Raw genomic sequence first — 22,366 nt, 5'->3', positions numbered from 1 at the left:
CATGTAAGGAAAACTGCTATGCTTCAATGGATTTTTCAGATAAGGACTGAAGCAAGTTCTTATAAATTGCAGAGTTCATAAACCGTGGGTAGGAGTCTCTGTGCATTAAAGTATAAATTTGAAGCTGTGCATCATCAAAGGTATGTTGTGAGGGTTCCAGCATATTTCGGTTAATAACTTCTCTTACTCTGGAGTCCAGACTGACCTGCATATTAAAACAGAAAATCACATAAATAATAGTGGTGAATGGTACATGTGGATTATTAGGTTTGGTTTAGTGGCTAATGTAGCAGTCTTTTTTTAACCATTTCAGCTAGTGTCCTTTAAGGGTGTAAACACTGCTAAACAGGCAAAAAATGACTATGCTGAAATGCAGAAGTAGTAATAATCTTGAGTATGCATAGAGAGATGTTCTCATTGAAGTGACTTGGAGCAAGGCTGATTGCAGCCCAGTTATTACTGAAACCTGAAGAAGTGGCAGTCTATTTCCAAACCAACTTCCTGTTCTGTAGTTGAGAGGATTTATAATTTTTTGTGACAGTTTGGTTCCTTGGGAGTTAGTGCTGATGTAGAGAGAGCAAATTTGGGGTAAGCAGTATGACGCAGATGGAAACCATAACCTGAGAAGCTGTTGCTTAATCAAATTCCTGTGAAAAGACAGGGTGAACTGATACAAAGCATAGGCATGGTTATATGAGCCCAGTAATGTACTATTTTTCCTCTTGCAAATTTCCCTGGTTTTTAGGAAAGACTTTTTCACTGAGAGGGTTGTCAGGCATTGGAACGTCCTGGCCCAGGACAGTGGTGGAGTCACCACCCCTGGAGGCATTTAAAAGGTGTTTGGACCTAATCCTTAGGACATGGGTTAGTAGTTAGATTATGGTGTTGGTCAGAGGTTGGACTGGATGATCTTGGAGTTCTCTTCCAACCTAAAATATTTTGTGATTCTGTGAAATCTCTAGTGTCTGTAGAAAGATATTAGTACTACTAATAGTACTGACTAGATTTAAACAGTCATCTTGAAAGTACTTAATTGTCTGCAGTGCAAGCTCTACTTAAATCTGAGTTTTGCAAGGATATTGGAGGTTTAAATTCGAGCCTACTTGGCACAATGACATTCAAACTGAACTGAAGTGTCTTTGACACTTGACATATTTGCTAACAGCAAAGTGACAAGTAGTTTTTGAAAGTTTTCAGGAAGTCAGCATGTTTGGTCTATGCCACGTTTAGTCAGCTGTTCTTTGAGCAATTTGTGCTTTGCAAATAACACTTTATTTGTGGTTACTGTGCTTGTGGAGAGATGCCCACACACACCCTTCCCAGTGCAAAGAAAAGAAACACCCGATTTGTCCAACAAATAAAACTTAAGTTAGGCAAAGATAAAACAATCATCAGTGTGTATATATCTGCCACAAATTAAATGCTTCACATCAGCATGCCAGGATAGCTTAAGAAGAACTTTCTTACAGCCAGTGAAAGTAATTTTGGAAGTCTCACATCAAGAATGGGTTTGCCTTTTTCCCCTCAATCTCTGCCTGTTGGCAGTGGAACATGAAGGAAAAATTTCTCCCATAGCGTTGTAGCTTTAAACACAAGTTCAAACCAACTGTGAGAAGCAGTATCAAAGGATGTATTGGGGGAAGGAATATACCTCTTTTGGAGAAAGGATAGAAATGTAATCTTCATAAATCAGTCTTGCTTTTTCTTCAATTACGTTTTTGTTGGATTCTTGTTTTAGTTCCTCACAGGCCATCCAGAAGAGCATGTTTTCCTCGCTGAATTCTGTTCGTAGGAATTCACGGAAAGCGTTTCTGCCAGCTGGAGTGAGCATCAACTTGTCAAATGATTGAGCCCAAGCATTTACTTCTTCGAGAGTAGGGGCAGGGCTTGAGAAGGAAGGAGAGGACAAGCAGAGAGAAGTGAATGTTACTCCAGCTCATCACAGCTGGCAGGAGGCATCTACCATCACAATGAACAAAATTGCAAGGTCTGTGGGGCTCTTAATTCCCCAAGTGCAAACTCCTGTAAACATATTTATAAGATACTTTTTGAAATTGTGCTTATCAAAAGCTTAGATGCAGATGTCTGCCAGAGTTTCAATGCAGAAATGGCAGTTTATTGCTTAAAATAACTGTAGCAAGGAAGTCCCTCTGCAACACCTAAGAATTTTTTCTCTATCTAATGGACCTTGTTAATAACAATAATAACAATCTTTAAAAATCGAATAAGAAGACCTAAAAGAAGTAGTGATTCAAACCCTGAAAAAAGGAACTCTCCTGGCTGTTAACAGGTGCTTCTATCAGTTTGAGCAGTTCTGAAGAGACAGTTATCTGGCTCTTGGAAAGATCTGAGCTTCTCTTTGTAGTTACTATTTTTGTAATTCTGAGCAGTGCCAGTTAACTTCATTATTTAGTTGCTGGGTGGGAACAGGATGTACTTAAAAATTATTGCAGAAAAAAAATTTACTATGATTTGTTTGATTTGTTTCATTTTAGGTTGGCAGAACCCTTAGCAGAGACTGTACCTTTCCTCACAGTTTGGAATACCCTCTGCTTGGAGTTCATGAGATGTTCTCCTTGCTCTCTCTTCATCTTGATTTCTAACAGTAAGACTGCAAGACAGCAAACAAAATTTAGTCAAATTTATAGAGGAAAAGACTGAATGTACACCAGATGCTTTTCCTTGCATATTAAAAAAAAAAACAACAAAACACCACCACAAAGCCAAAACCAAAAAAAAAGCTCATCTGGAAGGAGAGAAGCTAACAGTAGCCACATTACCCATAGTTATAACGCTGACATTAGTTTTACAGTTGTAAAAACCTGTCAAAGTTTAGTGTAGCTGAATGCTGTTCAGTGTTGTATCACATAGACTTTCTCTACAGGGATCATAATTTCATAGAGTATCTCAAATTGGAAGGGAGCCATAGGGATTGCTGGGTCCCATTCCCTCTATATGCATATGCAAGTGTATATGTGTGTATCTACAGATTTATGGGCTGTATAGATATGCTTATATAAGTGCATGAGTACCCTTTATCAAATACCAAATCTCTCCTCCACTGACTTATTACACAGTGATGCTTGATGCAATGCTTAAGTTGGACTAGGTACACTGGTTTATGAGAGTGAGATTTCACTCACATAATCTCACTCAGTGAGATTTTGGTTGTTTTGGGTTTGTTTTCTGTTTTTTTTACTCCTTGGCTATTTTTATATCCATAGGGCACAACGAGAGCGATGACTCTTCTTTACAACAGTGATACCATATTCCAGGAAAACCAGAATTCAGAAGCTGAAGCACAAGTTTTAAGCAAACCAGGCACTGCTCGTTGTGCTGTTGGAAGTGTAAGCATCTTTCAGAGTTCAGATCTAGATATAGCCAGATAGTGTGGGAATTGATAGCAATGTTAAGAAAGTGGTAGCATATGCTTCAAAACGTGAGGCCCAGAGCACAAAGAGCAGCTATACCATTGCTGAATATAATTTTGAGTATGTCTGACTGAAAATTACAATTAGCTTGTTTGTGGAATTAAAGAAAAAAATAGTTTACTAAAATCATCTGTGATCACTGAGAGTTTCCATGTCCCATGGGAAGGGTTCCTGTCAACTGCTAATGTCATCAGATGGTAGTTTAGGTAACTTCACTTTTTAAAAATTCCTTTTCTAGTTACAGATTGTTTTTCATCTGAGACTGGGTTTCAGAATAAACATATCTCTTTTCAGGGAATGGGGACATTACAGTTTAGTGAGAAATGCACATGCATACAGACACACACATGTTCATATAATCTGTAAAGCTGCTTAACATTTATCAAGAAGAAAGGATCCCAGTGAATGGTAATCTTTAAGTCATACAAAACAGCTGAAATAAAGCAATACATTTGTTATGACTTTGAGGAAAATACAATATGTAATTTCTTCATTTGTATTTTACTTTTCTTTAATACTGATGTTGTAACAGTTCTGTTGCCCTAATCCTTAAGCATCTCATTTCTTTCCAATAAGGCTTTTCATTAAACCAGCTGATTTTTCTGTCCTTTCTGCTTTCTAAACTCATGGCTTTGTCTTATTTGCAGCCTTACTAATTCACTGGGTTATCTCCTCTTGTTTTCTCTAATTTAATTCATAATTCATATTTAATTCATAATTTGCAGAGACCTACTTTTCTCTTTGCTAAGGCAGTCCATACATTGAAGAGGTAGGGAAGCTTTCCTGTTGCTAAGAGAGCAATTATTGCAAACACATTTTTTTCCTGCAGCATCTGAGCTATGCATTCAAACCAATGAACTATATTAATTCACCTTTTCAGGAAAAAAAAAAAAAAAAAGTAAGTTATGTTGATTCTCTATTCTTTTGAGGTGTATAGGTTTCAATCCTTTACTACCCTTTTTACTAGTGATTCTGGCCTTTATTTTTTAATATGAAAAATGATATAATATGTACTCCTCACATGCAGACAAAGGGTGTTATGCTTGTCAGAGTTATTCTTGGATTGAGGGGGAACAACAGATTCAACAAAGGATTACAGTCTTAATAGGATAATGCACAGAAGGAGGAAAAAGACAAAAGAAATACAAAAGCTTCCTTAAGAGAATACACTGTGCCTCAGAAAATGATTTGCAGGCAAGCTCTCTCCCTAGAAATATAAAGGTAAACAAAAAAGGGACTGCAATACTCTTATCTTCTCAAGATATGGAAGAGTAACAGGCTGGAGGCTTGAGTTTTGGCTGTAGGAATGAACACAGGCTCTGAGCATCCAGCTGAGAGACTCATTTTGCCATCTCTTCATTCTAAATCTACTATTAAAGAGTCTGCTGAATACTGGATGTTCAGCAACTCAGCTGCATGAGTCATATAGGCTGTTATTTTTATTCCTATTCATAATTTTTCTGCTCAAAGTACTTGAGTTATTTTGAGGAAAGGCTCTATGAATAGGGCATATAAATAGCTTAATTACGGATTGTTTTGTATTTCTTGCTACTAGAAAACAATTGTTCTCTAAAAAATCAGAAATTATTTTAAAGCTAAAGCAAGCTGCTCTGTTTTGAGGCTTGGGCTGTTTTCACAGACGATTCTGAAATGCAGATAGGAATTTTAAGCATCATGAAATTTGGGTTCTTGAGTAAATTGCTTTCTTTGAATAGTGATGTGCACAGAAAATAAGCATCCAGGAAAATACCAGGTGAAATGGCACAAAAAGCACTTCATCAACAATTTAAAATGCAAGTTTTCTTAGTGTCTTAGTTTTTCCTTTCATAGAAAGATGTGTGTTTACATAATGTGCAGCTCTTCAGAAGATGCTGGGATTGGTATGGGGATGCTTTAACACAGATGCCACTCTGCAAGATTGCAAACTCTGACCCCCTACAGGCACAGAACTTGGTGTCTCTTTAAACTCTACCTTGGCTTACTTGGCATCTTGCAAAAAAATTCAAGAAGCCTTTTGTCCTTGCAAACTACTCACTGTGTGAGAGAGGGCAGAATTGGGTGTCTCAGCTTCTGATGAGCTGAATACCAGTAGCAAAGAAGTGATCAGCCTGCTCTTCTCTTGCCTTCTAATGGTGTTCTCCAAAGCATCTGCTACCAGCTTGTGTTGGAAAAAAGTAATAGTGGAATAGATCCCTAGGCTGGGCTGTGAAGTTATTTATGACCTTTTCTTTTCAGCTTGGTGCCAAATATCCTTGTTCTGAAGTGTTTGTGTGGTGAATTGTGCATTTATAAGAAGCACTCAGGTTGCTGTCAGTGCTTTGGTTCAACTCTTAGGGCTGTCTAAGACCCTTTTTCTGTATTTCAGTGGAAGTTCTGGTCTTGCCCATTAATTAATGCTTGGCTCCAGACAGATAAAGGACTTTCAAGCATGTGAAGTTTTCCTTCAGTTTTGAATGAAATCACTTGAATCTGGAGGAGATGGTAAAAGAGAGGTGAACATATCATTAGTTTAAGGAATCATGTGATTCCTCTTCCTCTTTTGCTTTGCTTCCCTGATAAATTTTTCTTCTTAGCACCTTATAATGGGAGTTCTTCTGAATTCAATTCCACTTATGTCCTCATCTTCAGCAAATACCCACAATATTTAAAGCCTCTGATGCTAAGAATTAACTTCATCTGAGTTGCAGGTGCCATGAGCTGGCAGCACTGAAATGACAACAGATCCACTTGTCCTCAAAACAACAGTGCTGGGCACCCGATTAATTTTCTGACCTACACCTTCTTCCATCTACTCCTAACTCTATTTAATGTGATCTGTGCTGCTTGTGATGTCCCTGTCCTCAGTCTTAATCTGTGACACCCTGGCATTTCTTTCAGTTTTTATTGGAAGCCCTGGTGAAGCTCAAGGCTGGGGAGTGCACAAAACAGACCTTCCAATACACAGTATTGGCAACAAAAATACAACAGAGATACTGTACAGAGATTTTTTAAACAAAAACATCTACTACTTGAATGGCAAGGAAAAAAAAGCATAATCTGTAGGCTATCTAGTAATAGAATACAGATTTGCAGAATTACCCAGGTGGTTTGTTTGGCTGATGTTGCCCCATACGATAGCCCTGGCCTCCCTCCCCTGCTATTCTGCTCCCCAGAGGCTTGGATGAGGGGGGGAATTACCATGAGCAGCTGCAGCAACAGCACCAACAAAAGCAGCAGGCATTGGACCCTCTGTTTCCAGTGCTGTGCTGAGCCTGGGCAGCACCTGGGCTCTCCTGGGTCGCAGACATCTGCCGCTTGCGCATCTCCGGCCTCTCCGATCCCATGGGCTGCAAGACAGCAAGAGAAAGGGAAAATAAGAACCAGCTGTCTTTCTCCTTTTTTTATGTTTAATTTTCTCTAAAAGTCTTAGCAGGAACTGCTGAAGGCCAGAGTTCCAATGAGACTGAAAAGCTAAATGCTTGATATTTTTCCCTACAGAAGCTCTTAGGTGTTGAATGCTTTGGAAGATTTGATGATTTTATTTTAAGTGCTGTCATGGAAGGCAAAGGGCTGATGAATCCTGCACATGGTTGGAAATACAAAGAGAAGAGAGGGGCAATGCAGAGAGCAAAAGGTGGAAGTGGGGAGTCACAGAGAGCTGCAGCTCTTAGCACAGTGGTATAGTATACAAGTGTAGGAATTGAAAAGGGTTTCCTGAGTGTTTGACTTCAAGGCCAGCCCTAAAGAAAATGGCTCAGAACAGAGGTAGGGAGAACTATTATTATTATTATTATTATTATTATTATTATTATTATTATTATTATTATTATTACTATTTATTTCTCTTTTTCCTTTTCTTTCTCCGTCCCTGGAGATATTTAAAAAGAGACTGGATGTGGCACTCAGTGCCAGAGTCTGGTAACTGCGGTGGTAGTGGATCAAGGGTTGGACTTGATGATTTCAGAGGTCCCTTCCAACCCAGATGATTCTATGATTCTGTGATTAGCCAATGCACAGGCTTACTGATGCCTGAGTGAGACACCTGAGCTCTCCTAAAATCTGGCCTTCAGTGAGTATTGAGGATGCCTCAGACCTGGTAGTTGCCCTGTAGCTAAAGGGAAGGGCCACTGCTTATCTGTCCATTATTAGGTCTGACTGACACAGTTTTAAAAAATGTTTTTTCCTCAAGAAGCAATCAAGTGCTTCTGTGAAAGTAAGGAATTATTAATGGAGAAAGGGATGTGACTGGATGTTAATATTTAACATGCAGGTTTTCAGAAAGCTGCCTCCCCCAACTAAAAACATCATGAAATGATTTTTGGTGAACACAGAGTTGTCATTTTTGTACTGTTCTAGGAAACCTCTGTGGAGCCCAAATTCTACAAATCGTGCAGGGGAGTGGTTGCTTATAAAATGACAAGTCCTCTTGAGGTCCCTGCCCCCTTCTGACCTAGCTGTCTATGAGCTTCAAACTTGATCCAACAGTGCTCACTAATGCTGTCCCTGTTACACTGAGGGCTGTGCCATAACTGAGTGACAGATGTGAAATGCCAGCTTCTTCCAAGAAGAGTATGTCTGTCTTTGGTTGTATTTGATTTTTGGATACATAATTGGACATCCTCCTTTGTCATGAGATCCCTTAGTGTGTTGTTTTTGGGGTTTTTTTTTCAGGTTGCTAAACCCTCTTTCAAGGCCATAACAATCGTATGGGAAATAAAATCAGCTGCTACCATTTTGAGTTCTTTTTTTTTTTTTTGTATTGATAATTGGGTACCAGACTTGAAACATAATCTGATGAGCCTGAGTACCAGAAGGTTAAAAGTTGCCTTCCTTTCTAAAATATTCAGCCAGGTTTATGAAATGCTGCTCTTGTAACTTGAGGCAGAATGCTCAGACATTGTCACGGACTCAACAGAAGCGTCAGGAAGATAAAGGAGATAATTTTATCAGAGTGCAGCGTTACATTTTGTTGGATCTTTTTTTTTATGCTGAATTTGTTTCTCTCTTACAGAGCTTAACAGTTTTTGTTTTTGTGAGAACCACCCACTCTCCCAAGAGAAAAGTGTAAGAGCAGAAGATGCACCTGTTTTGCACCAGAAGCAAAATGCAAGAACAATAATACAGATAGAAATGATAACCCATTTTGTAACTCTGTAGACCTAATCTGAGAAGTAATGCCTAAATGCCCAGAAATAAAAAGACCAGAAAAAGAACATAGCTTCCAAAATCTCCACAACCTTTCTTGCTTCAAACTGTGGAATAATACATGTGAAATGTAAAACTCTTTCCTTCTGAGTTTCAGATTCACAGGAATAGAATGAAAGTCTTTAAGATTAGATATCAGGAAAAAATTCTTTACAGAGAGGGTGATCAGGCATTGGAATGGGCTGCCCAGGGAGGTGGTGGATTCTCTGTCCCTGGAGGTTTTTAAGAAGAGACTGAATGTGGCACTCAGTGCCAGGGCCTGGTAGCCACAGTGGTAGTGGATTAAGGATTGGACTTGATGATCTCTGTGAGTCTGTGAATTAGTTTCCTTCCAGGTACCTCTGCTTTCTTAAATAGATCATATTTCAATTAGAAAGTGATAGCATATGAAGCATTATTGGAATGATAATATATCTAACAGTGTTTTAGGCTGCTTTGGACTGTAGACAATTGTTATTGATTAGAAAAGTGTATCTTGGATTGAGATGTGTGCAGTTTATATAGCCCAGTTCCACTCTTACTTCAGAGATGTTTTATGTGGATTGTTCAGACATTCGTGTCTTTAATTCACGTAGCAAGTGAACTGATGGTGGTGTGAGAAGAAAAGCTGGTTCCTGTTTGCTTTTTTCCAAGGAGAAAGGTAAAGGATGGCAGAAGTAGAAAGCATCCACTCTTCCTCCCCACCTCATCTTACTGAGGCTTAATTCAAAAGATCTTTCCACGTGGATGGTTACCATTTCAGGTTCTTCAGAATTGTTCTTCGACATCTTTAGTGAAAGGAAAGTAGTTCCATTGAGGAATGTAAGTAGTTGCATGGCAAAAACTGCCCAGCAGCACTGTGTCTTTGCTTCATTTCTGAGTAATATACCTTAATTAGAAGTTTTCTGGTAGTACAGGTTTTTATGAATCTTCATCTTTGCCTGATTTCACACACAGGTGATGGAATATGAGGGATCAAGCAACACAAAAATTCGAGATATATTTTTCACATTAAATGATGCATTTTTATTTTGTAGATGTATACCAACGTTCTCATTGAATAAGGAAGCAGGTCTTGGTCGTTTATTTGATGAAGATTTGTTTTGAAGATATTTTTAGCAGATAAATCATGTTTTCATGATAGCAGAGCTGTATGAATGTAATGGAAAATAAGTATTTGTTGGCTTAAAGAGAGCCCAAGCTTTTGAATTACAGAGCTGTTCAGTCATCATGCCTGTATTTCCTCGGGCAAATGATAATCATATTCTGCATTCAATAGAGGTACAAACTGACTAGAAAATGACTTTCTGTGATGTAGGAATACTGTGGTAAGCTACAGGAAATAATTTACTCCTCTGTGCAAGTGCTATGGATATCACATACCAAGATAAAGCATCTATCTAGACATCTAACAGCTTGTTTAGAAAGTGGGACTTACACAGAAGAATTGTTGGGTTTTGGTTTGTTAACCTAGAAAGGGGAACTGAGAAATATATTGATTTTATGATCATTAGAAGGTTATGATCTATTGTTCTCTTTCTTTCAGAGATAAAGAATAAGTTATCTTGTGCTAAATTAAATCTAAGCTTGATTTCATAGGATAGCAAGGTAGTGAGCTCAGCAGTGATGCAGGTTATTACAAGGTTGTAGAAACTCCTTTGGTGCACTGATAGTTTTAAGATCCATAAGACAAAAATATGTCAGGCTGATCCATCTGTGTTCACAGAACAAGCAAGAAGTGAGTGATCCATCCCAGTACTGCTTTTCTAACTTTGTTCTTCCCTGCTTTTTTTGATGTATCTTTGGCTCTAAACCAAAGTTTCATCAAGAACATTGTCCTCTAATACCTTTCTACATGGACCAATTCCCTTTGGCTGCATAGGAGTGAATAATCTGCAGGAGAATTTAATGTCTTGCAATAAAAATCTAGCTTTTTTGTGATTTATCCTCTGACCAGGATTGTAAAATTAAGTAAAAATGTTCATGCTTATGGCACAATTTGTTGCAAATGTTTATCCCTGTTATAACTGTAGCAAGAAAGTGTATTGCCAGCCAGGAGGCCTGAATGCACAGGAAAGACATAGGCTCTGCCTAAAGATGTGTCACAATTTCATATGTGTATTCATGGATATACTGACTTTCTAGATTTCTTTTTTTATAGATATAAAAGATTTAATTAAAAGAAAAAATGTGAACAAGGGAAAGACAAACCCTGCAATGTTGCAGCTGTGGATGATGATACAAGAAGTTTACCATGAACTCTGGGCCCCTCAGTTTAGGAAGGATATCAAGGTCCTGGAGCAGGTCCAAAGGAGGGCAACCAGGCTGGTGAAGGGACTCGAGCACAGACCCTATGAGGAGAGGCTGAGGGAGCTGGGGCTGTTCAGCCTGAAGAAGAGGAGGCTCAGGGGAGACCTCATCACTCTCTACAACTACCTGAAAGGAGGGTGTAGCCAGGGGGGGGTTGAGCTCTTTTCCCAAGCAACTCTCAGCAAGACAAGAGGGCATGGACTTAAGGTCTGCCAGGGGAAGTTTAGGTTGGATATAAGAAAGAATTTCTTTATTGAGAGGGTGATCAGGCATTGGAATGGGCTGCCCAGGGAAGTAGTGGATTCTCCATCCCTGGAGATATTTAAAAAGAGACTGGATGTGGCACTCAGTGCCATGGGCTGGGAACTGCAGCGGTAGTGGTTCAAGGGTTGGACTTGATGATCTGTGAGGTCCCTTCCAACCCAGCCAATTCTATGATTCTGTGATGAGACCAACAGTCTGTGTTAGTTGAATTATTCCCCTGTGGATTTTACTGCTACAGGACATGGTACCAGTGACTGGTGACTTCCCCAAGCTTATTATCACACAGTATTAGGCCAAAGAGCCTCAACTCATTGTAATTGAAACCAGTGAAATTTTGGAAGAGGACTTTCCTTATTTTCTGGGCTGATAGTGAGTGTGATCAGGTTGTTTCAGTAATGAAAAATCTGAGTCATCAACAGCATTTTGAGGTAATAGCTCACCTTAAAGTTGTTAAAGAGAATTACACATGTTAATACATATGTTTAGCTAAATATTTTTCTTGCCCTGTCTTAGATGGGAATACATTTAACAGACCCAGAGCTGGTGGAGTGGGCAAGTAGGATAAGAAGCAGACAGGTATTGCTCTCCCAACAGCTGGTGCATTTCAAGTAGCATAAGAGGTGGCCTAAACTTGTCCCCACAACTTGATTGTGGTGCTTAAATAATGATCTGTTTTCACAAAACAGGAATTTGATTTTGAGAAATCAAACAAAAAAACCCCAAACTTTGGGTTTTGGAAGACTTTAGAGCTGGAGGAGCCCTGAGAGCTGAAGTATGGATAAAAAATGAGGGCATTCAAGCATGAGGGATAAGTCAGAGCTATTATCTGGCTGTGGAACAAGAAGGTGCCTTCTTGAGGAACAAAAGGAGTACAGCCTTCCTCCTACACCTGACTCTGCCCAGTAGATCACTCAGATCTGACAAGAGGTGATGTTTTTTGTTTTGCTTTTTATTTTTTTCCCAGTCAATTTGGCATTGAAGTGGGCAAGAACCTGCAACTGAGCTGGACAGAGAAATTTATAATGCAATTATATTATAAATATATAAATATATTATATATATATATATATTTATATATAAATATAAATATATTATATATATATATTATATATATAAATATATATAAATATATTAAATTATAAAGAAATTTATAATGCAATTTAGAAAAAAAAAAGGAAGATATTTTCTGGAAATGGATTTTCTGTAAACATCATTGCAAATATTCTGCCAAAATATTCTTATTCTGTTCTTCATTACCAGGTGTGCACTTTGAATATGGCGATCAGTAAACACAGCTTGTTCACACCAGCCTCCATGGACAGTTGCTTATTTGGTCAGATGATGTTCTGAAATAAAAACCAGATGGAACTGCTCTTTCTAAGGTTTTCAGTTTGCGTGGTATGCAAATAGTGTCTAATTTTAAACGAATTTGTAACTGGCCAGGGTCAAGTATTGCCTGTTTTATTTCCCTGACCAGTCAAATGTAAGTACATCCATGAGAAAAGAGGATATTTTCTTTGGAACACCAAAAGCTTGCTGTGATTTTTTTTTTCTCAACAAAGTTTTATACAGTTTTTATATGTTGCTTTGAAATCTTGATGCTGATTACATGTAGTATGAGTCAAATTTTCAGCTGCTGAAAAACTGCATCACTTCACTATGGCAGTGAAGAGAAGGGGATTTATACCAGCTGAGGATATGATCGGGTATTTCTTTTTATGCTGCAGAGAATGGTCACTTCATATCTCGGGTTGATCTTGACACCGGGTGGTGCCAAAATTGCCTAAATGCCTTTCTTTGAAATATATATATGAAAGTTTTGTTTGAAAATCCTTCTTCTGCTTCCTGGATACATTTACATGGATGATTACAAATAGTGAGAGTTCTAAATTATCACTGCAAGTGACTTTCTCCATCTTACTAAGAGACTGCAGAGGGTGAAGGTATCAGTGTGCATAAACTTGTTTTCTATTTTTGCTCTAATTGAATGGTTTTGTATTTATTCCTTGAGAGACACTCCTGTTGTAAGAAACTCTTACTATTTTGCCTACAAAGTAAATTCATAGATTATTTTTTAAAGCAGTTTAGGTATACTTAGAATTTCAGATATTTTTATTTAAATAGTTGAAGATTCAGACCTAGGCAGTGCTGTTCTCCTTTTCGCATTGAGGTCCTTGGAAGTTTAGGGAGAACAACACTTCCTGGGTTCAAGATCAACTTAACTGCTCTTTTTGGGGTTTTTTATTTCTTTTTTTAAGTCTCTTGGGTAGTTGCACTGAGCTCTTAGTGCTCAAACAAGGTTATATAGGTTCTTCAAGGTACAAGAGGAATATCCAGGAGGAGAACTTAGCTCTGAGCCACAGTGGAGGGATTCATCAGCCTATTTTGTGACAAGTTTATCCCCTAATACATTTGGATTTTAAAAACCTTGGATGTTTCCTGGAATCCTGTTCTTACCTTAAACTTCCTTACTAGGTTTCAGGAGAGATCCATGCTCTAAACTGTGTCTAGATGAGGAAGAATAAGCAAATCAAAAATTACTTTTTTACCTCTAGCTTATCTCCCTGAGATCAAAATGGAAATTTCAATGCTCAAAACTCCCTGTGCCTCCTGTATCTTCTCAGATTTCCAGACCTCTCAGGAGGTGCCATAAGAAGGAACAAATTGTGTGAGAACCCTCTGTACTGGATAGGGTCTGCCTTCTCTGTCCCTGCCATCTGGAGCAGCTACATGCCTCCTTGGAAAATGGGTTTGAGAAGAAAACACAGGAGGATTTAAAAACTGGAGATGGACTGCTATCTGGTACATGCTTTGTAAGGAATCCAAAAATACTTTTAGACTATTGATGGAATGAGCTGAGATACCTGTAACCAAAGGACTTTAATTGCTACCATCTCCAGCATTGTCTAACCCCAGGATGGGTGCAGTTTTACCCAGCTGCTGGATATAACATGAAATGTATCTCTGCCCAAAGTAATGACAGCACTATCAAAGAAACCCATGTCTGCTTGATAGAGACCTGGATAGCCATAACTTAATAGAAAAATTATGAATTTGTGGTTCAAATGGCCAGGGAAGGGCTGAAAGGTACTGTACTGCTGGTTTGTGGGTAAATCAAGTGGATCTGAATTTGCAAGTGACATAGAATCATAGAATTGGCTGGGTTGGAAGGGACCTCAGAGATCATCAAGTCCAACCCTTGATCCACTACCACTGCAGTTATCAGACCATGGCACTGAGTGCCACATCCAGTCTCTTTTTAAATATCTCCAGGGATGGAGAATCCACTACTTCCCTGGGCAGCCCATTCCAATGTCTGATCACCCTCTCCGTAAAGAAATTCTTTCTAATGTCCAACCTAAACCTCCCCTGGCACACTTAAGACCATGCCCTCTTGTCTTACTGAGAGTTGCTTGGGAGAAGAGACCAACCCCCACCTGGCTACAGCCTCCTTTCAGGGAGTTGTAGAGAGCGATGAGGTCTCCCCTGAGCCACCTCTTCTTTAGGCTGAACAGCCCCAGCTCCCTCAGCCTCTCCTCATAGGGTCTGTGCTTGAGTCCCTTCACCAGCCTGGTTGCCCTCCTTTGGACCCGCTCCAGGACCTCGATATCCTTCCTGAACTGAGGGGCCCAGAACTGGACACAGTACTCGAGGTGTGGCCTCACCAGGGCTGAGTACAGGGGCAGAATCACTTCCTTGGACCTGCTGGCCACGCTGTTCCTGATACAGGCCAGGATGCCATTGGCCTTCTTGGCCACCTGGGCACACTGCTGGCTCATGTTCAGCTTCCTGTCAATCCAGACTCCCAGGTCCCTCTCTGTCTGGTTGCTCTCAGCCACTCTGTGCCCAGCCTGGAGCTCCCCATGGGGTTGTTGTGGCCAAAGTGCAGGACCCGGCACTTGGCTGTGTTGAACCTCATCCCGCTGGAATCAGCCCAACTCTCCAGTCTGTCCAGGTCCCTCTGCAGAGCCCTCCTGCCCTCTAGCTGATCCACACTCCCCCCCAGCTTAGTGTCATCTGCAAATTTGCTGATGATGGACTCAATCCCCAAACATAGCACCATGGGGAATCAAATTCTTGAACAAGACAGTCAATATCCAGATGGCAACAGGAGTGTCTCTTACAAGGATCCTTGTACTGGTGGTGTCACCTTTGACCAGGTGAGACTCCCTGAATCTTACTGCACAGTTCTTCTGTCCACCTGGGCTGTGCTCCTTGGGACCACTACAGCATGTGGGTGATTCACCTTTGGGGTTATCTTGAGCTACATACAAGACATCTCTCAACTGCGTAAACTATGGACTAAAAATTGTTCTACATCAACAGTCCTGTATCTGCAGGAAGTTTCTTCTCACTGCTGACAAGTGACTGGCTACTTACAAGTTTCCTGTGACTACCTGCAATCTATGTAGATGTGGATCAATTTTGCAGGCTTGGAATCTCTGGAAGGACCAGATTTTCTGCCCTGGATGTTAATCAGCACATCAGGGGGACTCATCTAGGCACAGTGGGGCCTGAAGAAATCTACAGAACTGTCCAAATCCCACACAGGGAGCACTAATTAGTCAAATACTTCATAGAGAAATGGAAGTAGGAGTTGAACTGATGAGCTTGTCTCTGGCTGGTTCACTATTTCAGCACAACCTAATGTAGCATCTATGCAGATGCCAAGGTGCAGAGTTTCTGGATCTCCTGGGGAGAGGTTCTTCTCTACATGATGATAACAACAAACTTGTCCATTGTAAAAGTGTCCCTAAAAAGCCATGAGCCAAATATATAGAGGAAAAATAATGGAACATATTCTTGCTTCTTACCCAGCAATATAGCTTCTATGATTAATATAAAAACTACACATACACAAATTTCTGTGTGCTAATAATGAATTTTAAAAAAAATACAGGAATCTTGAGCAAGTATCTGAAAAGCTACAGTGGAAAAATACTGTATGCCTTAAGAGTAATGTTAAAGTGTTGGACTAAGTATGTCTGTCATACCTTTTCCACTCCAAGGCATGCCTGTCTGACATTCAGGTTATGAGGCACTTATTAATGTAACCTTATGAATTCAAAGCAGTGCGAAGGTCAGGCATGAAAATTATTTTCCTGGTTAAGAGCAGCTCAGATGATATTTGACTTAGTTGTAACATTTAAAGTATTTGTGAATCTCTCCGTGAAAAGGTGGGCTACCAAGAAAATAGACTTCCCAAAGAAGTAATGTTTAAAGTCTAAGCTATGAAGGTCAGATTTAAGTAAAACCAAACCAAACAAAAAAACCCAGCACACGAATACTCAGAAAAAAAAAATATATATACAAAGGCTTTATACTTTAAGCCTCATTTTATGCTCAAAACAAATTATATTTTTGAGCTTTAAAGTGCAATGGTTCTTTTAGTTAAAAATAAAAATAATGCTTCTTCCTTGTACCCATCACAACCAGGCAGGTGTGCAAGCCGTAGCTTGTGCTCAGGTACAATTTGCACGGCCACAGCATGAAGCTTTCACAGTAAGGATCCAGTAAGGATACAGCAGCCCTGTGCTGTAACACCAGCTGAAAGCCAGCTGGAGTGCACAGATGTGGGTCATCATAGCCCAGTTATTTTTCACTAAGTACTTCAAGCCTGATCCAGACTCTGTTAAAACAATGAAAACCATCTACTGGTTTCAGTGAGCTCCAGGTGAGGCTACGCAAACTCTTCCGATTGCTGCTCTCTCCCTTTGGATTTCCCCCAGTGATGACAACCTGTGAGCTGGCAGAAAGATATTCTGTCCTTTTCTACTTCTGTCAGATGGAGCCTTGCAGCTGGGGTCAAGCTCAAAGGAAATCACTGAATCTGTATTTTTATTAATTTATAAATACTCAGGGCTGCAACATACTCCCACGGAAGCCTGAGGCAGTTTATTATCAACTGAAATATGAACAGGAAGGTTGATTCTCGTGATGCTTCCTCTTCATTGACAAATTTGACATGCAGCCTTTCTGCACCAAGCAGTGCACTCTTTTAGATACAGAAGAATTATATGGTAATGAACACACCCACATGTGCATATACTTTGAATTATAGGCAGAATTATCGGATTGCCCGCTTAGGGAATGAAGAGCAGAATCTCTTCCAAGGATGTCTTCAATTTTTCTTCAGTTTTCTGATTTTTTATTTTTTATTATTACAGGTTTGCCTTCTTGTAATGGGTGACTTAAATGGGTAAGAGTTTAGGAATGGCAGACAGAGCTTAGCAGCAAGGACACCAGCAGCCACATAGAATAAAGAGCTTCTTATGTCACTGCTGTGCCCCAGTTATCAAATGCTTAAGTGGATAAAATCACAAGAGAGATCAGCATCCGTCTATGAGTTTGAATAACAATGCTGGGGGGCTTTTATGTCCAGAAATTGAGTGCCTTTGCCTGTTCTATTTAATTATTTTTTCTAGAGGAGCAGCAACTCAGAGGAGCTGGGTTTACCTCTTTGGATTGAAGCATTGCTTTACAGTTCAAAAGAAATGTCAGAAAGTGTACCACACCCACACAGTAACAGGTAATGGTGCCTTGATCTTGTCACCTGCAACTGTGAGGTCTTTGTCACCAAGGGCTTAAATGTCTCCTGCTCTTTTTTTCTGGTATTCAGTGCTGCCCATTTGGCTGCTGGATCAGCCTGCTGTCTGCAAAAGAAAAACTTCCTGCACTGATGTTTTTTCTTAGTAAAATCTCTCACCTTCCTGTTAGAAAACAGTTACTTGGAGTTTCAGTATGATTCTTCTGTGGGTTTTTTCAGAGGGATGGCCTATATCTCTTCTGGTAGTATTGTAAAGTATTTATTTACTTTGGACTATATCACAAAAGACTTCACTGCAAATGTTACTCTAACATGTAATTAGGAGGGGCACTTCTGTCATTAATTCTCCTGTAAAATGGGAAAGATGAGAATTTTTTACAGGTTGCATAGAAGAAGCAACAAAAGCAACTTGTCACCCTACTCTGGCCCTTCATGCAGGTGCGAGTAGGGATACTACTTGCATCCCAAGCAGAGTCCCTTCACAAACCAGGATGTTGCAAACTGCAATTAAGTTAAATCAGTGTAAAGTCCTTCACTTCTGTGCTGCACAGACTCTTGGCATCTCTCACCTTGTGTTTTGTGGCAGCTGGAGTAAACCTCAGTGGATCTGTGTCAGTTTGCACTGGCTGATCAGTTTTCTCAGAAGCAAAACCTGAAAACAACCCCAACTCCAGGCTTCTCCAACATAGTGAGTACGACTGCTTGCTTCAGCCCTGCTTTGGCTGGCTTTAATGTCAAAGGAAGTTTTTTTGCTTCTAGTTATTTTTATGCAGCTTGCTTTAAAAAAAAAAAAAAATTAAAAATACCTCATTCAGTCTAATATTTTACAAACCTCCTTACTATGCTAACAGTGAAACCGGTGCACACAGCAGATTGCTCTGCTCACTCCCATCATCTCCCACTGAGCGCTTGGTTGCATCGTGCTTAATTATGAATGGTCTCCAAAAAGCCCATTTTACTGTACTATGAAGTGACTCATATCACACAGAAGCTCTGACAACTCACCCTGGGGATCGGAGTCACGTGGCGCTGTATTAGTGGGTGACTCATTTCATATTGTACTCGATGCTGAGATCTGACTCATATGGAACTGTGCAAGGAGCTGACTGACATTGTACTGGTCCAAACGCCGGTTTGAATTGGGATGACTCACCCTGGAGAGTGTTAAACAGTGATTCATGGACCCTTTCCTATTGATGCCGATTGTCGCGATTCACTTTGGATTGTACTACACCGGCACCTGCCTGCTCTGCCCTGGCAGCTGCCCCCTGCCCTGCCAAATTGGAGAGGTGGCAGCCAGGAGGAGTGTTGCCAAAGCCAAGTGAAAGCTGAATTAAGGTCAGAATTGAGTTTGGCACACAGTCCAGAGCATGTCATGACCAAAATGACATCTTTGCTTCTCCTGGTTATGGCAGATTTTGAAACATGCCTATAAACACAAAGGTAAGAGTCACGAAGCTCTAGCTAAGGCTACTTTATCTCTGCAGTATTTCCCAGACCTGCTGCCTCCCTGGGGTAATCCTTAGAGAAGAAAAGGGGATGAATTTTTATAAGCGACTGAGCAGTAGTAGCTGCCCACACTTCAGGTTCAGCAACTTGTGACCCGAGGCTCCAAGAGTTACATAAAATTTATATATACGCTGAAAACTCCTTCCTGGTACTTTAAGCTGAGTCCTCAAACATCACTACTCACTCTGAAAAACTTTCCAAAGGACAAAGAGGTGTGTAGCAGCTGAGGTGATGCTTCCATGCATGACTATTTGGGACCTAGGGTAAAGATATGAAAATAAGTATTGATATGGGGGGTGTGTGTAGGAAATTCAAGAGGATATAAAGCAACTGCTCTCTCAACACATTTTATAAAACACAGTGCTACCTTTATGTTCAGTTGGCTTGACCATGCTCTTAGTTTAGAATGATACTCCTAATTTTAACACAACACTTCTAATTTTAACCTGACCACAACTAGGACTCTCCTAGCTGACAGTGATTTTGGTGCTTCATTCAGCTGAGCCAGTTAGTGCTTACTGGTTTGTGGTCCTGTATAGCAATGGTGTAATTGGCACCATGGTGTGTAGCACCACTGAGCACGGGAGCTGCTGTTCTGTTCATGCAACAGGCACAGAGGCACAAGGAGACTCCTCACTGTCACTGTCTATGGGAGGGCATGAAAAGTTTTGATCCTCTGTTTTTCAACAGCATATATGAAATAATGGAATGGTAGCATCGAGTAAATGATACTGGTGTTAAATTAATATAATTCTTTCCGGAGTGTACAAGAATCATCTCATTTCCCTTTCTGCAGTTGTGCCAAATTTTCAATACCTGCTCTCTCTTACCTACTGACATGTCACTACTGACAGCACAGGAAACTCCTTCTCTCACCCGAGGATGCACGAAGGAGCAGGCTGACACTGGAAGAGTCTGTATGGAAACCCTCGCGTGTTGTTACTCATCTCCCTAACTTTGCAGGGCCTTGCGAACAGACGTGTGGCGGGACTCCCGTCACGAAGGGGCGGGGGGTGGGTGTGGGTGATGGATGCTCCCTAATCTACATCCTCATCCTCGGAAAGAGGAGGAAGGAGCCCTGGGGGCACGGCAGGAGCCCAGCCCAGGTGTTATCCGCGCTGCGGCGAGGGAGGCGGCGCGGAGCGGGGCGCGATCCCACCCCGGGGAGCGGCGGCAGCGGCGGGGCCGAGCCCGAGAGGAAGGGTCGGTGTCGCCGCTTCGGGGCCGGGAGCACACCGGTGCTGGGTACCCGGTGGGAGCGGCACCGGGAGGAACGTGGGGAGGATGCAAGCCCCAGAGCGGGGTACTCCCGGCGGGCGGCTCCTGACCTTCCGAGGGGGAGTGGGGAAGCGCCTTTTGCACCGGGTCCCTCCGGATCCTACCGAGAAGGGCGACTGCAACTCCTTGCCCGCCTCGGCCGCGGGGGCCGCCGCCGGCATCATCGCCCGTCCCATCCCGTCCCGCTGTGCCCGGGGCGGCCCCGGCGGCGGCGCGGGGGTCGCGGATGCCGGCAAGCCCTCGCCTGCTCGGGTGGTCGGCGGCCGCCGGGCGGGACCGAGAGGAACCGAGCGGTACTTACGGTGTCGGTTTCGGTGTTGGAGCCCCGCCGGTAGTCCTCGCCCGCTTCCCCTCCGGTAGCGGCGAGCTGGGCGACCGTGGACGGCGGCTCGCTAGCCCCGCGCATGCGCTCGGCCCTCGCCGGCTGGTCTCACGGTGCCGGCCGCGGAAGCCCGTGGGCTTTGCTCGTCGTGGCCGGAGCCGGGGGCAGCGACCCGGGCAGGCAACGCTCCGTGCCCCGGCTCCGGCACGACGGGGCGGGCTGCCGCCGGGCCGCCCCCGGAGAGGGGAGCACCGGGGGCCGCTGCGGCTCAGGGGCGAGTTGCAACGGAAGCAGCCGCCGCAGCGCCCGCACGGTGGCGGGGGGCTGGGGAGGGAGCGGGGAGAGCCATGGGGCCGGCGCCGGGGGGAGAAATGCTGGAGAAAGCGGTGTGAGAGTGTGCGTGTGTGCGTGCGCTCAGGGGAGGGGGTGGGAAGGGCTTGAAGAGGCGGCGATGCCGCCGCGGAGCTCGGTACTGGTGTTTTAATGTTCAGAGATGCCTTAAATGAGAGCCGTGCTTATAAAACCTGAGGCTGGAGCACGCCCGCATTTTAAGTAACTGCAGGGATGCATCTTCCTTCCCGCCCCTCAGCCGCCTCCCGTTTTCCAGAGGCACACAGCTCACCGCCGCCGAGTGATTCTCTCGATTCTCCCGTTTCAGCGGGGCACGATGTTACGCGGCTGCGGCTGGCGGGCAGGGGCCGCCGGGCTCAGAGCCCTTACCATCACCGCTAGCCACGTTTCGGGATACTGTCTCACCGACAACATCTCACCACCGCGATCCCCCTGGCAGACCCCAGTGCCGCCTGCCGGGAGGGCGCAGCGCGCCCGTCGGCGGGACAAGGGTTAACGGGACGGCTGGGGCTGGCTTGTGTCACTGCCGTCCCCGGGCAGAGCGACACGGTCTTCCCGTGAAAACAAGACTGATCCGGGGCACGTACGCTCTCTACGCGTCCCATCCTCTGGAGCTGGGTTCCCGGTTACGGGGAGACCTGGCGGGCAGCCTTGCCGTCGGGGTTGCTCTCTTCCCGCCGGCGCACCGAGTAGGGAGCACGGTGGCTGCGAGATCTGCCTTGCCGGGGGCAGCGGCCGCGGGAAGCGGTGAGGATGGCAGGCCGGGAGAGGCGGGGAGCCCGTGGGGCCCGAGGCTCACAGCCGGGGGAGCTCACCCAGGGCCCCCGAGGTTTCCACGCCGGTGGCGGCTATGGGGGACGTGGGCAGATAGCGGCTTCCCCAGTGCGAGTAAGAGGAAGGTGGAGGAAGGGGCGGACGTGGCCCCACGAGCGGTACTCACCGCGCCGGGCGGCTCGGGGGCAGCGCAGGGCTGCGGCGGCGCGGCTCCGTGGCACGCCGGGCATCTCCGGCGCTCCGGGGGGAGGCGGCTGGGCGGCGGCGGCGCCGGGGCCGGGCCGGGGGCCGACGGAGGCGGTGGCTTAGCCCAGCGGCCCCGCAGCAGGGCGGCGAGCGGGCAAGGGGGGGCCGCTCCGCTGCCGGCCAGTAGCACCGCCAAACCCGCGGGGCCGAAGCGGAGCCCCGGGTTGTCTC

General features: G+C 43.3%; 1 protein-coding gene across 2 annotated transcripts in view; it reads right to left on the bottom strand.

The window, feature by feature from the left end:
- Nucleotides 1–16: 16 nt before the first annotated feature.
- The window catches only part of RGS20 (regulator of G protein signaling 20), a 41,764-nt gene continuing 19,414 nt past the window's right edge, over nt 17–22,366 (bottom strand). Inside the window, exons 1-5 of one of the 2 annotated variants that reach the window (XM_030445508.1) lie at nt 20,804–20,908; nt 6,609–6,757; nt 2,525–2,611; nt 1,652–1,886; nt 17–205 (exon numbers count right to left, since the gene is read on the bottom strand). In XM_030445508.1, coding sequence (XP_030301368.1) covers nt 17–205; nt 1,652–1,886; nt 2,525–2,611; nt 6,609–6,757; nt 20,804–20,908 — 765 coding nt within the window. Of the gene's footprint in view, nt 206–1,651; nt 1,887–2,524; nt 2,612–6,608; nt 6,758–20,803; nt 20,909–22,366 lie in introns of those variants that run through there. The other variant, XM_030445510.1, reaches the window with a different exon arrangement.

Source organism: Calypte anna, chromosome 2 (genome assembly GCF_003957555.1).
Source record: "Calypte anna isolate BGI_N300 chromosome 2, bCalAnn1_v1.p, whole genome shotgun sequence".
NCBI classification, from domain to species: Eukaryota; Metazoa; Chordata; class Aves; order Apodiformes; family Trochilidae; genus Calypte; species Calypte anna.
This window is presented reverse-complemented; position numbering and strand designations above follow the sequence as displayed.